This window comes from Chenopodium quinoa, unplaced genomic scaffold (assembly GCF_001683475.1).
Source record: "Chenopodium quinoa cultivar QQ74 unplaced genomic scaffold, ASM168347v1, whole genome shotgun sequence".
Classification (NCBI taxonomy): Eukaryota; Viridiplantae; Streptophyta; class Magnoliopsida; order Caryophyllales; family Amaranthaceae; genus Chenopodium; species Chenopodium quinoa.
Window position 1 is genome coordinate 275,166 of NW_018744041.1, and position 14,942 is coordinate 290,107.

The 14,942-nt window shown below is 33.5% G+C and overlaps 4 protein-coding genes across 4 annotated transcripts; all 4 read left to right on the forward strand.

Annotated features, from left to right (window-relative positions):
- Window positions 1-621, forward strand: LOC110690556 (factor Xa inhibitor BuXI-like). Its single transcript, XM_021867420.1, has one exon. The coding sequence runs from the start codon at window positions 1-3 to the stop codon at window positions 619-621; it is 621 nt and encodes a 206-aa protein (XP_021723112.1).
- A 2,909-nt stretch (window positions 622-3,530) lies between these two features.
- On the forward strand, window positions 3,531-4,495 carry LOC110690390 (miraculin-like). Its single transcript, XM_021867207.1, has one exon. It carries the CDS (start codon window positions 3,688-3,690, stop codon window positions 4,354-4,356), a length of 669 nt encoding a protein of 222 aa, XP_021722899.1. The 5' UTR covers window positions 3,531-3,687; the 3' UTR covers window positions 4,357-4,495.
- A 1,624-nt stretch (window positions 4,496-6,119) lies between these two features.
- Window positions 6,120-6,815, forward strand: LOC110690557 (miraculin-like). Its single transcript, XM_021867421.1, has one exon. The coding sequence runs from the start codon at window positions 6,120-6,122 to the stop codon at window positions 6,813-6,815; it is 696 nt and encodes a 231-aa protein (XP_021723113.1).
- A 7,269-nt stretch (window positions 6,816-14,084) lies between these two features.
- LOC110690391 (miraculin-like) lies at window positions 14,085-14,942 on the forward strand. The gene has a single exon (XM_021867208.1). The coding sequence runs from the start codon at window positions 14,150-14,152 to the stop codon at window positions 14,825-14,827; it is 678 nt and encodes a 225-aa protein (XP_021722900.1). The 5' UTR covers window positions 14,085-14,149; the 3' UTR covers window positions 14,828-14,942.

The following is a 14,942-nucleotide window of genomic DNA, read 5'->3' on the forward strand; positions in this document are numbered from 1 at the left end:
ATGGCTTCATTTCTCCTCCCAGTTGCTGCAGTTACTCTTCTTCTCTTGGTTCTGTCCCCCGTTTCTAGTGTTGCCGCCCCTGTCCTAGACACAGACGGCGACCTAGTCATAAACGGGGGAAACTACCACATCATCCCACACTTATTAGGCACTGGTGGCCTAGCCTTGACAGAAGGCAACACGTCGTCACCATGCCCTCTTTTTATCACCCAAGAACTCTACACTAAGGGCTTACCTATATCAATGTCTTCCCCTTTGAGAATTAGGTTTCTTATGACCTCTATGCCAATTGAATTCTACTTTAATCGTGTGTACGCTACTTGCAACAAAGAGTTACGGTGGTGGGTAGCCGAGGAAGACGAAAACAATAATTCGTACGTTATTGTTGGTGCTGATGGTGAATTTAAGGACACTTATGCATTCAAAATTGAAGAAGCTAAAACTGGTAAGAATGTGTATAATATAAAGTTTTGTCACACAATTGAGTCCAAATTATTTAGAGTGTCGGAAATGGAGTGTAACGATGTTACATTTGTCAACGGCCTTTTGGCAGTCGCCCCTAATTCTCTTTATCCTGTCACTTTCGTCAAAGCTTTTCCAAAATTAGCTTCTTATGTTTAATTAAGTTTATTTGGCACTTATGTATATATTATGTAACTGTGTAAGTGTACGTCGTATAATGTGGCTATATATATACTTCGTATGTATTATATAGTCCACGGATGAATAAATTCCTCTTCTAGTTTATGAAATTATTCATGAACGGAGCTGAGTTATGTTTTATTACTCTCTTTCATTTCGTATCTATTTATATTCTGTCAATTAATATAATTTTTGGGTTGGGAGACGAGGATCTAAATCTAAACTCAAATTTTAATACGATAGCCTGTACGATATGTACATTCTATAAAAGTTAAATCCCATCAAAACCCAAATCTGATGTTGTGTTCAACAAGCTTCAAGTATAAAATGGGTGGTCGTATTCTAAAGAGGCCGACAAGTTTTGACTAGTTTGGTACAAAGTACAAGTTAAGATTCATTAATTTAACAATTTTCTGGGGTAACAATAACATCGATCAACTTGCAAAGGGTACCTAGTACCAAAACCATTCGTAAATTAAGCAAGCATGCTCGCACAAAACGTTGCTCGTTGCATATTTACATAAGTGATGAGCATGCACCACAGTTGCACATAATTACATTTTTAAATGAAAATTATAAGTGGTAATAGCAAAATTTTGTTGAAAATTTCAAGTATGAAAGAATCGCCAATGAATTCTTCCTAAATTACATGTAGGATAATTTGTAAATTACCACCCAACAAATAGACCAATTTTGATATAACCACCCAAAAAATAATTTATTTTAATTTACCACCCATTAAATTAAAAAAACGCTCAGATTACCACCCATTTAGAATTTTCGGTGGAATTTCCGTTAGTGGGCCCCACCTTTTTGATTTTTTTCCCTTTTTTTCTTCTATTTTATGGCTTTCTCACTCTGTCTTCCCGATTTCACTCTTCTTCTTCCTACCTTCTTTCTTTTTTCTTCCCAACCACCACCATTGCTCCACCACTATTATCAGGGAGCTAATAGAAGCGTGTCCAATTATTGTGGAAAGATCAGATGAAGATGGACTTAACTTACTGCACTATGCTTGTGAATATGGTAAAACTGACATCGCAAAAATGTTGCTCCGATTGAATCCTAACCTTGCTCAATCTTGTGACAATCATGGCTTTGCTCCTCTGCATCACGCAGTAATGCGAAATAAAATAGCTATCTTTAAAGAATTTGAGGAATTTGCTCCTTCTGCATTTAAGCGTGTTTCATCTTGCAGTTAACAACCATCTTTTTGATGCTTTTATAAGAAGAAAGAATTGGGGGTTTTCTTAAAATAGGAACCCTAATTTAAGAAAACCCCCAATTCAATTGAAGCATGAACCCTAAATCGAATTGAAGATGTTCTTTGCCAAATTGCTTCAATTAAATCCCGAAATTGGAGTTATTGGTTGCCGAATTGTTGTTTGCAGTACGCTAATTGGTGATTGCGGGCTGCAGAGGTTGCCGTATTAGTGTTTGCGGTAGGCGAACTGGTGGTAATTATGGTGGCTGAACTGGTGGTTGTTTGTTGATGTTGTTGTTGCGGGTTGTTGTTGGCAGGCGCGACGGAAAAAGAGGAGGGGAAAGGTGGAGCAATGGTGGTGGTGGTAGTTGGGAAGAAGAAAGAAAGAAGGTAGGAAGAAGAAGAGTGAAATCGGGGAGAGAGAGTGACAAAGCCATAAAATAGAAGAAAAAAAGGAAAAAAATAAAAAAAGTGGGGCCCACTGACGGAAATTCCACCGGAAATTCTAAATGGATGGTAATCTGAGCGTTTTTTTAATTAAGTGGGTGGTAATTTAAAATAAATTATTTTTTGGGTGGTTATATCAAAATTGGTCTATTTGTTGGGTGGTAATTTACAAATTATCCTTACATGTATGATTGTTGCATAATCAATTGTAAACAAAATTTTAAACATTGTTAGCACATATTCATACAAAAAATAATTAATTTTAATTAGTAATTACAATTAAGAGGCAAACAGTACATTAGGTTGAAATACAAATACCCAATAATATATTCTTGTCGAATTATTAAATGTTGAACTATATCCTACCAAATAACACAAGTAAGAGTTCTACATTGAGGAAAGACGAGATAGTTAAACTCTTTATAAGGCTAATTAATGAGCTAGTCTTCCTATTGCCATATGATTTTGAGATGGAACATCTTTGGTTGTTTAAAAGTGGAATCTCTCTTGATTTGCAGGTGCGGCCCATACCTATATTTGACATAGTATCAGAGCCAAGTTCCGGTATGGGATCTCTAATGACTTAAGTATATTGCCAAGGCCCAAGGTTTGAGACCTTTAATGGCATTAAGTATTTTGGGCTAAATTGAATTCGATAAAAAAAAAAAAAGAGAGAGAATTGGATCAAGTGATCCTTCAGTTAAAGGAGTCTTACATGTGAGGGGGAGTGTTGAATTATCCTACATACCAAATAATACATGTAGGTGTCCCATACTGAGAAAAGAAGAGAGAGTTAAACACTTTATAAGTCCAAGGAGCTACTCCTCCTATTCTAATATAGTTTGGATATGGAACTTCCTCAGTTGTATAAAAGTAGACTCTCTCTCTTGATTTGCGAGTGCGGCCCAGACCCATATTTGACATTTAAAGCATCTATTATTGTTCCCAATAAACCAATATCGCTACGAATAATGAAAGAGAAGGGGAAGTTTAATTAGATATTTTGCTTGGGATATGAACCAAATAAGTTCCATTAAACCATATTCCTACATTTAATAAAATAAAAAATTTAAGACTTTTTTCTTAAGAAATTATTGACTTGATTCCTATTTAATTCTCAATGATTTAGTCCAGTTCAGTCCAATTTAATTCCATTCAATCTAATAGAGTCTCATTTTCCTTATAGATTGTAATTCGGAATTTACACTTGTATCCTCTCTATCACATGCCCAAAACTCCCAATTGGTATTATGTTGAGCTCAAAATTAAGAGGCACTTGTAGAAAATGCCCTGGCTTTTAGCCTCTTCTATAAATAACTCTTCCCCTGTTTCACAATCCTTAGTTCCTTACCCTCCAACTTTTCTCATCAAACTTCAAAAATAAAAACGCACAAATGGCTAATCTTATCATCCAATTTTCAGCAACAATCTTCCTCATCTCTTTCCTTTCCATCGGAGCTGCAAAGACAGCCACCAAAGACCTCGTCCTAGACGTCGAAGGGAACCCACTCGAAGTAGGCTTGTCCTACTATGTCCGCACGGTACTTTCACAACTCGGTATTGGGGGTGGCATAGTCGCGGCATCCAAACCAAACCAACCTGAATGCCCTCAATACGTAGCCCAATTAGCCGTAGGCTGGTACGGCGAATCCCCAATTACATTCCTACCATCAGACCCATCACATAAACACATCCACATTTCCTCTGACCTTAATATAATGTTCAACACCTCATCCAGCGTCTGCTCGCAAGGGGCATGGCAACTTACCCCCGACGCCAACTCCGGTAGTCTCCACTTGTCTACCGGAGGTGGTATTGGAAACCCGAGCCCTCAGACCGCAGCCAATTGGTTCAAGATAGAAAACAGTATTGCTAGTTCGGGCTTTTACCAACTCGAATATTGTCCGTCTAGTAGTACGATCGATGGGTTTGAAGCTAAGAGAGATATTGTATGCGGCGCTATTGATGCTACTGACGCCACAGATGACAACAGGATGTTGTGGTTAGGTCTAGTTCCAGGAAATCCAAATTTCTTCCACGTTCTAAGTTTCATTAAAGCTTAAGTGTCGCGAGGTCTTTCTTGCTCCAATCTACATTGCTACGAATGTAATCAATCATATAAATTATAATAAGGTTGTATGATGAAAAATAATGTATGATGTCTTATTAATAACAAGAATTTATCTTGGAAATTTCTCTTCATTTGAGCACGTACTCATCAACGTCTTATTAATAACAAACACTTTTTCGATCCAAGCCAAACAAAAATTACAAATGATTTTAAAAATTAACAAATGAGACTAACTTTTAAAAATTCAACAGCTATGATATGATTAAAAGTTAGAATGATTGCAAGTTTTGTGTAACCATTAAAAAGTTTTGTGTATTACTTTTTGTTTAGGTAAGGTACTAACGGGAAAATATCTTATGTGAAAATCTTTTGGCCTCATAAATTTTGAACTTGTATTTGAAGTTCTAAATTCTGAAGACCACCAGTAAACCACTATGTGGACAATGTGGTCCATGTCCCAAGCAAATGCTATCTTGTTATTTAATCCAAAATATAATCGGTGACAATTATGGTACGAGTAAATGTTTTTTCAAAGATTATTACATAATGATCCTCAACGGCGAGAAAAAAATTATAATGTAATTTTTATTTATTTATTTATATATTTTGAATAAATGACGCAAAACTGTATGAAGTGAAAGAAAAAAAAATGTTAAGTAAAATTAAAGTCTCTAATAAACTATTTTACTTGTGCACTTTTGATCCCTTAACTCTTAAATGTCACTTTTGATCCTTCAACAGCCAATGTAGGTGTTTTATGACCAAATAGTTTAGAAACTAATCATAATCAGTAAGAGTTTAGGGATCTTACTTTGGTATGTGTCATTTGTTTTCCGTCGACATTAATTAAATTATTAATATTCTATGCTGAGTTGGCAAAAGTATTGACAAAAAATAGTTTATGGACTAAATTTGACACTTCGAGCAATAAATTACCACATAATCAAAACACATTTTAAGCTCCACTTTCCTATGTGAAATGTTCACTTGGCGGGATAATTATGATCAGAAAACTTCTTTATACATAATTCTTAATCTATGCACCTGGGTAGTGGCGTATTCAGAATTTACAAACAAGGTGTGCACAATTATTTACTTAATAGACAATAATCCTAACCTGTTTGCATAAACGATCTTAACATGTAGTAGTCAGCAAAAATAATAGTTGGGAAAATTGTTTAACAATGGATTCCAACTATAGACTAAAGTGACAATTCAAGGAAGCAAATAACGCTTAATAGACAATTAGATAAACAGCTAGCTACGCTTAATGGTTTGCCATAAAGCTGCTATAAATTTTATTTTAATGCACATGTAGGTTATGCACATACATACCCTTGGTGTTAGCTGTATCCATCCCTGCACCCGAGTGCACCATGTATCGGTATATATATATATATAAATAAATAAAACAGAAACAAAGTTGTTATATATTGTAAAGAAAATAATATATATTGAAAAAAATAAAAAATTAGAATGACTAATTTTCAAATATTTACAACGAATTCCTAAAAATGAGAAAAATAAATTTTAGCATTTAAAAATAATTTAAAAATCATTAAATCACAACAGTACAATTTTAAAATTTTTGGTAGTAGAATTTTCAAATGTTGAGGTCTGAAGAAATGTGAGGTGGTTTACATAGCTTTTTTTTTTTTTTTTTTTTTTTTTTTTATATATATATTTAAGTTCCAGAGCTCTTGTTTACATCATATTTCAAACTCCAAAAATAAAGAACGAACAAACCCTAAAAAGATGGCTAATTTTTATCTCCAACTTTACACCACAATCCTCCTTATGTTCTCTATTTCCATGGTTTCTTCAGCCACAACCGCCAACAACGTAGACTCCCTTGTCCTAGATATCGAAGGGAACCCACTCGAAGCAGGTTCATTTTACTACGTCCGTACTCCCCAGTCAACATTTAGATGGGGAGGTGGCATAGTCGCGGCATCCAAACCAAACCAACCCGAATGCCCTCAATACGTAGCCCAATTAGGCGAAGGCTGGTACCGCGAATCCCCAATAAAGTTCCTCCCATCAGACCCATCACATAAACATGTCCACATTTCCTCAGACGTCAACGTAGTCTTCAACAACTCATTTAGTGCCTGCTCGCAAGGGGCATGGCAACTTACCCCCGATGCCAACTCCGGTGATCTCTTCTTGTCTACCGGAGGTGGTATTGGAAACCCGAGCCCTCAGACCGCCGCCAATTGGTTCAAGATAGAGAAAAGAAGAGGTGATCCGGGGTTTTACCAACTCGAGTACTGTCCATCAAGTAATACGATCGATGCGTTTGCAACCAAGAAAGATATAGTATGCGGGGCTATCGATGGTAGTATTGATAATCTCACAGATGACCACCGTATGATTTGGTTAAGTCTATTTCCAATAAGGCCAGATGATTATTTCAGTACTGGCCTAATGTTTTTTTTCATTAAAGCTTAATTGCCGCGGCGTCTTCCTCGCTCCAAAGTGCATTACTACGCATGTACTCATCATTATATATAATGTTCTTGATTAAGAAGGTTTTATGAAGAACAATAATGTACGACATGTTATCGTTATAAATATCTTACTAGCTCCAACGTACTTTATAAATAAGCTAATTCAAGGTGTTTGATGGGAAGCTTATTTAAAGAGGTTATTCTACTAAATAAGCTCTTTTTCAAAAAGCTCATTTTAGGGGCTTTTTTAATTAGTTTATTCAATTCTTATAGTGAAATGATACTTATACCCTCATTTAAGAAAAAAAATAGTATATGAACTAATTACCCCACAATTGGCTTATTGATCATTTTACATAATCAATCAGCTTTAAATAATCATCTATTTACCAAACATATTTCTACATTAAGTAATAAAATATCTAAGTTACCATTTTCACCCACCTCGGTTAGGATCGGGTAAAGATCAATCGATTTAGCGTTGTGTTTTGGTTGGGTCAACTTCATTCATATTCGCTTCTGATATATTCGTATCGAGCTCAAACTTATATTAGCTGGATTGGATTAATTTTGGGTCAAATGACTTTGGGTGGGATTGATTACGGTTCAAATAATTTTTATTCAGTTTAGTTTGATTATGATACAACTGAGTCATTATTAAGTCAATTCCGACCCAATTCAAAACCTTATTGCATTGAGTTTGTCTAAATTTGGGTCAACATGACCAAATTATATATTTAAATAAGGGCATTATTAAACCAGGATAATTATTGAGTTAATACCTTATCATTGGGTCACTATTAGGTCTTTTATGTATTATCTTTCATATTGTGTCATTAATATTTCTTAGTTTTGTTAGTAGATTAGGTCCGTCATGTATAAGTTTTATCTTTTAAGTCACAATTTGTCAATACCTTACCATATCTATATAAATTAGACAATAAGAAATGAACTAATTATAGATAAATTGAGGATGGCCACATGTTGTTGTGTCATATTTAAGTAAAAAAAGTTCTTAGCAATTAATTAAATAAATAATTACATGAATCGAAGTAATTATGTTTAAGTTAAAAAAAAATTTAGGTTAATATAAGATTGTTGTAAAATTATGTTGGTTTAGTGAGGTAAAAATCATGGTTAGGTCAAGATAGATTAGGTTGAATTAGATATTGTAACAACATAGTTAATACAGAAGAAATACTACAATTATTATAACGAGTTGAAAGGATATGAGAAGGGGTTATTGACGTCTTGATGATTAATCTTTAAATATCTAGCGAATTGTTAATAATTGTGACAGTAAAAGAAGGGAGAGTGATTAATTCAAAATTTGGTGGACGACTTAACTCAAAATCACAAATTTAGAATGCAATCCCACATGACTTGTAACTTTGTAAGGTAACTTTGTACATGTACTATAAACTCATCTTTGACATGGCTTATGCTTAATCCAATGTATTAACAGGTCAAGTTAACCAAAAGGTTCAGCTAACGATTGATGCTCAAAAATATGTTTTTTACTCTATTACAATGAAAATCTATCTAGTTTGTGCGAGGTGAATACCAATCTTATTGAGTTTTGACATGTCGCTACTTGTCTCTAGCTAGCTTTAGCAACAAGCCAATCACTGTGCTACCCCTATAAAAAAGAAAATAAAAAAATTCTCTTAAAAAACTTTATAAACTTTACCGTCTTTACACAATTGTGGTCAAAAAATCTTTCTGAGTACATAGGTAAATATACATATCCACGCGCATTTTTGTTATTGCAAATGTATTAAAATGAAAACTAATTTCATCCTATCACTGTACATGTCGCTACCTGGCCTTCAGCTAGCATTAGCAACAAGCAAACATTCTTATCTACTGGGTCATCACTAACGGACCTACATTGTACACGTGTTACCCCTGTAAATTTTTTATAAAAAGAAAAAACAAAAACTGTTTATAAAAAATCTCTTGTACGTGAAATACTCCGTACTGTATATGGTTTAAGCATCGCACAATTGTGGTCCAAAAATCCACGTTTTTGTTATTGCAAATGTAGTACACAATGAAAACTAAGTTTCATCCTATAACTTGTACATGTCACTACACGGCTTAGCATTAGCAAAAAGCCAACATTCTTATTTACAAAAATCTATTGTGAATATGGTTATAACATTAAACAATTGTGATCCAAAAATCTTTCCGAGTCATCCTATCGCTGTACATGGCCACTAGCTAGCATAAGCAACAAGCCAACATTCTTGTCTTCTTCGGTGACCAGTGGCCTACTTTAATTGTAACCCGAGGGGTATATGCTAACCCCATAATTTTTCTATAAAAAATAAATTTTTAAAAATCCGTTTACAAAAAATATCTCGTGAAATACTCCATATTGTATATGGTTTAAATGTTACACCATTTGTATACAAGTCAACAAGTGTGATGTGGGAACAAAGTGGGTACTCAAGCTAGATTAGTTATTGGGTCTGGAGTATTTTACAGATTAAGATTAAAACTAGTTTTTTTATTCAATTTGGTTCGTCAAATTAGGATTATGGAGAGTTTTAGATTATCTATGATTTGTTAGTTATAGTTTTATGATAAGATATTTTAGATCTTATTGTGATCTTTGTTTCACAACTACAATAGAATAATTAGTTTTTATTTTTTAGAACTCTAGTTAGTGTGGGATATATGTCCTATAAATATATTTTCTTTCGTTAATAAAATTCAGAAAGAGTGTTTATGATTGTTTGAATTGATTAAATTGTTGATTTAATTGTGAGCTTGCGATTATTATAGTTTTTGCAATTAAACTAACACTTTTGATCGGGATTTCAAAATTGAACCCTCAAGTCTTGCGATTGATTAAAGTCTATCCCAAGCCCTATAATCCACCACGTGAATCCATATAAAAGTGAAGCGGATTTAGTGGTAAGAAAATAGGTCAATCCAATCCAAATTAAAGGTTAGGTCATTGGAAGTTAGGATAAAGGGTATAGGAATCTCCTCCCTAACGTACCTTTAATAGAATATAAAATTTGATTGCCGTAAGATGTAAATTTTCCCACTAAACCAAACCTTGCTTGATAGGATTGAAGAAATACTGAATAATAAAATCAATCAATCAATAACATAATTAATAAAACAGACACCAAGAATGATATGTGTTACTTCTTGGTGCATTTTATTTCCCTCCAAAACATTTTTTTATTCACTTCCTTATAAAAAAATATTCACTTCTTTCCAATAATTCTGATTCACATGCTTAAAAAATAAAAAATATTCACTAAATCATATAATTGTGATTTACTTATTACAAAATATATTCACATATTTTTCATTTCTTTTTATTGCATACAATATTATCCAATATCTTTTACTATTTATATCTTACCGAGTACACATATTATTTATTATATATCAATTACATTTACATTACATTACATTACATTACATAATTGCATAATACTAAAAAAGACACCAGAATTGACAAGTGTCACTTTCTGTTGCTGTTTTTTTTCCCTCTCTTTTATTTAGTCAAATCTTCTTAGAATTATATTTAACATATTATTATAATATAACCTTCCTATTTGAGCACAATAAACAACAACAACAACAACAATAAAGATTTATGTCATTTGTATTGTAGAAAATGTGTAAAAATTATAACCAAAGATTATATCATTCCATATATTGCTGATAAAAAATTTTAAATTAAATCTTCAAATACATATAAATTCAATACATAAAAATGACAATTTTAATTTTTCAGCAAAATTTACTATTATCGGTCACCTTATAGAAAGATTAAATCAAATATGATGATTTAATAATAGATATCATTTTTAACAAAATATATTACATGTTGGATCACATAGTGAAATACATACACTAAAAAGAATGTTGTAAAAGATGCATATGAAACTTTGCAATGCAAATATATAAGTAATGTTTTATTTTTATATTTATTTGACCATATAATTTGTACTTATTACTTATAAACATTACTGAATCATTAAAAAATTAAAAATTAACTTATGTAACAATCAAGATAATTTAATGGAAAGTTTAAATTTTAACACCACAAAAAAAACGAAAAAAATGGATTTTAACACTACAACAACAAAAAAAAAAAAAATCCACCTTTTATTTTAACACCACTAAAAGTTTAAAATTTGTTTTTTACCATCACTTAACTACTTCATGGATGAAATCCGTTAATGGGCTCCACATTGCTTACGTGTCAGCATATTATTGGCAAAAAAATAATTAAAAAACCCTAAATTAGCCCAGGTCCCCACCGCCAGCTAGGCAGCACCGATCACTTCCCCACCCAATCAAACACCCCTACTCCCTGCCAAAGCCACCAGATTCTCTACCCCCTCCTTTTCCACCTCTCTAAAACCAGCAACCTTGCCCAAACAACCACAAAAAACGGGTGGTTGTTTTTCGAACCACTCAAACCACCACCAAAAACAGGTTTTAAGGGCCAAAAAAGACCAATGTATGGTCGAGACGACCACTTAGGGTCACTTTCGACCGTTAGTTGCCGTAAGTGGTGGTCGATTTTGGGTGGTTTGAAAAACGACACGCCCATTTTAAGCGGTCATTAGGAGGTTTATTCGATTTTGGGTAGGGGTAAAGGGAGGAGACGGAGTTTGCGGCGGCTGGGCTAGAAACGGTGGTGTTTGGGGTGGGGTAATGGCCGACGCTGCCCTGTTTGTGGTGGGGATGGGGTTGGCTCGGTAATTTAGGGTTTTTTTTTTTTTAATTTTTTTAAAACTAATAATATGACGACATGTGGCACAATGGACCTCACTTAACAGATTTTTGGACGATGGTAAACTCAATTTTCTTAAAAAAATTTGTGGTGTTAAAATAAAAGTTTTTTTTTTTTAGAAAATCCATTTTTCCGTTTTTTATGGTGTTAAAATTCAAATTTTCTTAATATAATTTATTTAGCACTTTATTAATAAAATTTAAAGAAATTTATTTTTTTCTATCAGGGTTTGTCATACAAAATTGAGTACAAATCGACAAAATTTATTTTATTTAAACCTTTTATTGTTGTATAACGTTTATAATATATTTCCCTATTTTGTACTCAAATTTTTATGCATATTTTACATAAATAAAGCTTAATGTTATATTTTTTTTATTTTAGGATTAAGATAACAAAAAATAATAATTCAGTAATAATCGTGCATGTTACTGGTCCTAAGCTACTTATTGACATAAAATAATAACAATTCGGGCAAAAGCTGGTGTAGTGATCATGTAATTAGAAGAGAGGGAGTAACTAACATTTAAAATTTTCTAGTTTTATTCGTTGGAGCTTGGAGCCTCTTATAAATATCATTTTACAAGCTCCTACTTTTCCAAAATACTTCAAACAATTTAACAACCAAAGCTCAAAAAATCTTTAGAAAATGAGTACCTTTCTCCAACCAGCAATTGCAATAACCGCTCTTCTTTTGCTCCAACTCTTTCCTCCTCCAACCATGGCTGCCTGGTTTGCTTATATCACGGACGAGGATGGTGAACCAATGCTAAATGGCGGAACATATTACATCATCGCCACCAATGGTGGAGGCCTCGCCGTGGCACAAAAACCACAAACCTTGGCGTGCCCTCTCTTTATAGCCCAAGAGAAAGATGGTTCATCTATTGGCCACCCTTTCAAAATCACTTCTCCAATAAGCTCAAAGTACCTTCCGTTTGGTCCAACTGAATTCTATGTTGTTGACGACACTACCACCTGCACGAAGCCACTAGCGTGGCGATTAACCACGGATAATGCAACCGGCCAAATCTATGTGGCTGCGGGTACTACTGAGTCGCTCGGGCCTAGTCCATTCAGTATAACATTACCATTCAGCGATGTCCAACCAAATGAATATGAGATATTCCATTGTGACAACGTCATATGCAAACTTGCTGGAATCTTTGAGAATGGACTTTTGGGCATGAATACTGATTTTAATCTTAAATTTACCTTTCGTTTCAGAAAAGCTTTAACACAAACTTCACAGATTATGTAATGTTTGATTTAATATGGCCAATGTTTGATGTTCCATGCTATGTATGTAATGTGCACAAATTCGTCGGTTGATTAATAATAAAACTCAAGTGTTGCTCTTATTACATTCTTGTGTTAAATCATTTTTATATCATATGTGTAACACACCAATGCTCAAAATATATAATCCCTTTGTTTGATTATGTTACTCGCTTCTGCATTATTAATTGTCACAGATGCACCCTTTTGACCATTAGTTTAATATTTTCAAAATTACAACTTTTTTAGCTAAATTTATCAATTGTTTTACATTGAAATGGTGACAAGTTGCAACCAAAATTTTTAAAATTTATGGTCTTTTACAACATTGTTTTAAAGGTGGTTATATGCAAAAAAAAACGAGATTTATTTAAAGGTGGTTTTATTGCAAAATTTACTTTTTATAATTAATTTTTGAAAAAATGATTTAAAAAAAATACATTTCTTTAGTTTTTTTTTTTAGACAAATCATATCTTAAGTTTGAGAAGCAAATATAAAAAAATAATAAAAAAAAATAACTAGGTCAATGGGAATTAAGTATAGTGATTGATAGTCATTTTAAGGATGACTGCCATTTAAAAAAAAATGTGTTTGATTAACAGTTAGCATTTTAATTTTTGTTAATTTTAATAAACAAGGGATAGCTTGATAATTTAATTCTCATGTTTATGATATTGAACCCCCGTGATTTTATACTTTAGTTACTAGTAATTTATAGGTGTCAATGAAATTTTTATTGAACATCTGGAATGGACGTGGTGCACTTGGAAAGAACATTTGCATATTTTAAAAATATATTATAGCCATTTATAAAAAACGCGAGCATAATATGTTCTTTGAGTTTGAACTATATGTTCTTTACATTATACGATATTTTCTTTAATGTACGTGCATGAAAAAAAATGTTAAATTCAACCACCTATGTAACCATGATAAAAACTTTATCATGTTCTTTAATATATATCATGTTCTTTCAATAAAAACTTTATGTTCTTTGAAATATTATGTTCTTTGTCAAACACAAACATATATTTTTGTCATACACAGGTATGTTCTTTTTCAAATACAAGTATATTCTTTTTCAAATAGTAGTATGTTTTTTATTTTCATATGTATGTTCTTTCTGTCTTTTTTAGTTTTACCGAGTACACCAAACGCATGGTGCACCTGGGTGCACAGATCAAACACTAGTTGGTTTACTTAGCATTTTTTATAAATAAGCTCTAGAGTACTAGTGCTTTTCTTCACAAACTTCTAAAGTAAAAAACGAACAAAACCCAAAAAAATGGCTAATCTTTATTCCCAACTTTCAACCACAATCCTCCTAATTTTCTCTCTTTCCATCGTTACATCAACCACAGCCGCCAACGACGTAGACTCCCTTGTTCTAGATGTAGAAGGGAACCCACTCGAAGTAGGCTCATTTTATTACGTCCGTACAGAACTTTCAAAAGTCAGAATAGGAGGTGGCATAGTCGCGGCATCCAAACCAAACCAGCCCGAATGCCCTCAATACGTAGCCCAATTAGCCGAAGGCTGGTACGGCGAATCCCCAATTACATTCCTACCATCAGACCCATCACAAAAACACATCCACATTTCCTCTGACCTTAACATAATGTTCAATACCTCCTCTAGCGTCTGCTCGCAAGGGGCATGGCAACTTACCCCCGACGCCAACTCCGGTGAAATCCACTTGTCTACCGGAGGTGGTATTGGAAACCCGAGCCCTCAGACCGCAGCTAATTGGTTCAAGATAGAGAAAAGTATTGCTAGTTCGGAGTTTTACCAGCTCGAATATTGTCCGTCTAGTAGTACAATCAATGGGTTTGCAGCTAAGAAAGATATCGTATGTGGCGTTATTGACGCTACTTCGGGCACAGATGACTACCGTTTGTTGTGGTTAGGTCTAGTTCCAAGAAGGGCAGACTTCTTCCACATTCTAAGTTTCATTAAAGTTTAAGTGTTGCTACGCATGTACTTAAGCATATAGATTGTTAAGAAGGTTGTATGAAGAACAATAATGTATGATGTTGATCTTATCAATAAAAGAATTTCATCTTGGAAATTTCTCTTCA

What these genes read in the sequence shown, in the direction of transcription:
- LOC110690556 (XM_021867420.1), top strand. Translation starts at nt 1, where the DNA reads ATGGCTTCATTTCTCCTCCCAGTTGCTGCAGTTACTCTTCTTCTCTTG.
- LOC110690390 (XM_021867207.1), top strand. Translation starts at nt 3,688, where the DNA reads ATGGCTAATCTTATCATCCAATTTTCAGCAACAATCTTCCTCATCTCT.
- LOC110690391 (XM_021867208.1), top strand. Translation starts at nt 14,150, where the DNA reads ATGGCTAATCTTTATTCCCAACTTTCAACCACAATCCTCCTAATTTTC.
- LOC110690557 (XM_021867421.1), top strand. Translation starts at nt 6,120, where the DNA reads ATGGCTAATTTTTATCTCCAACTTTACACCACAATCCTCCTTATGTTC.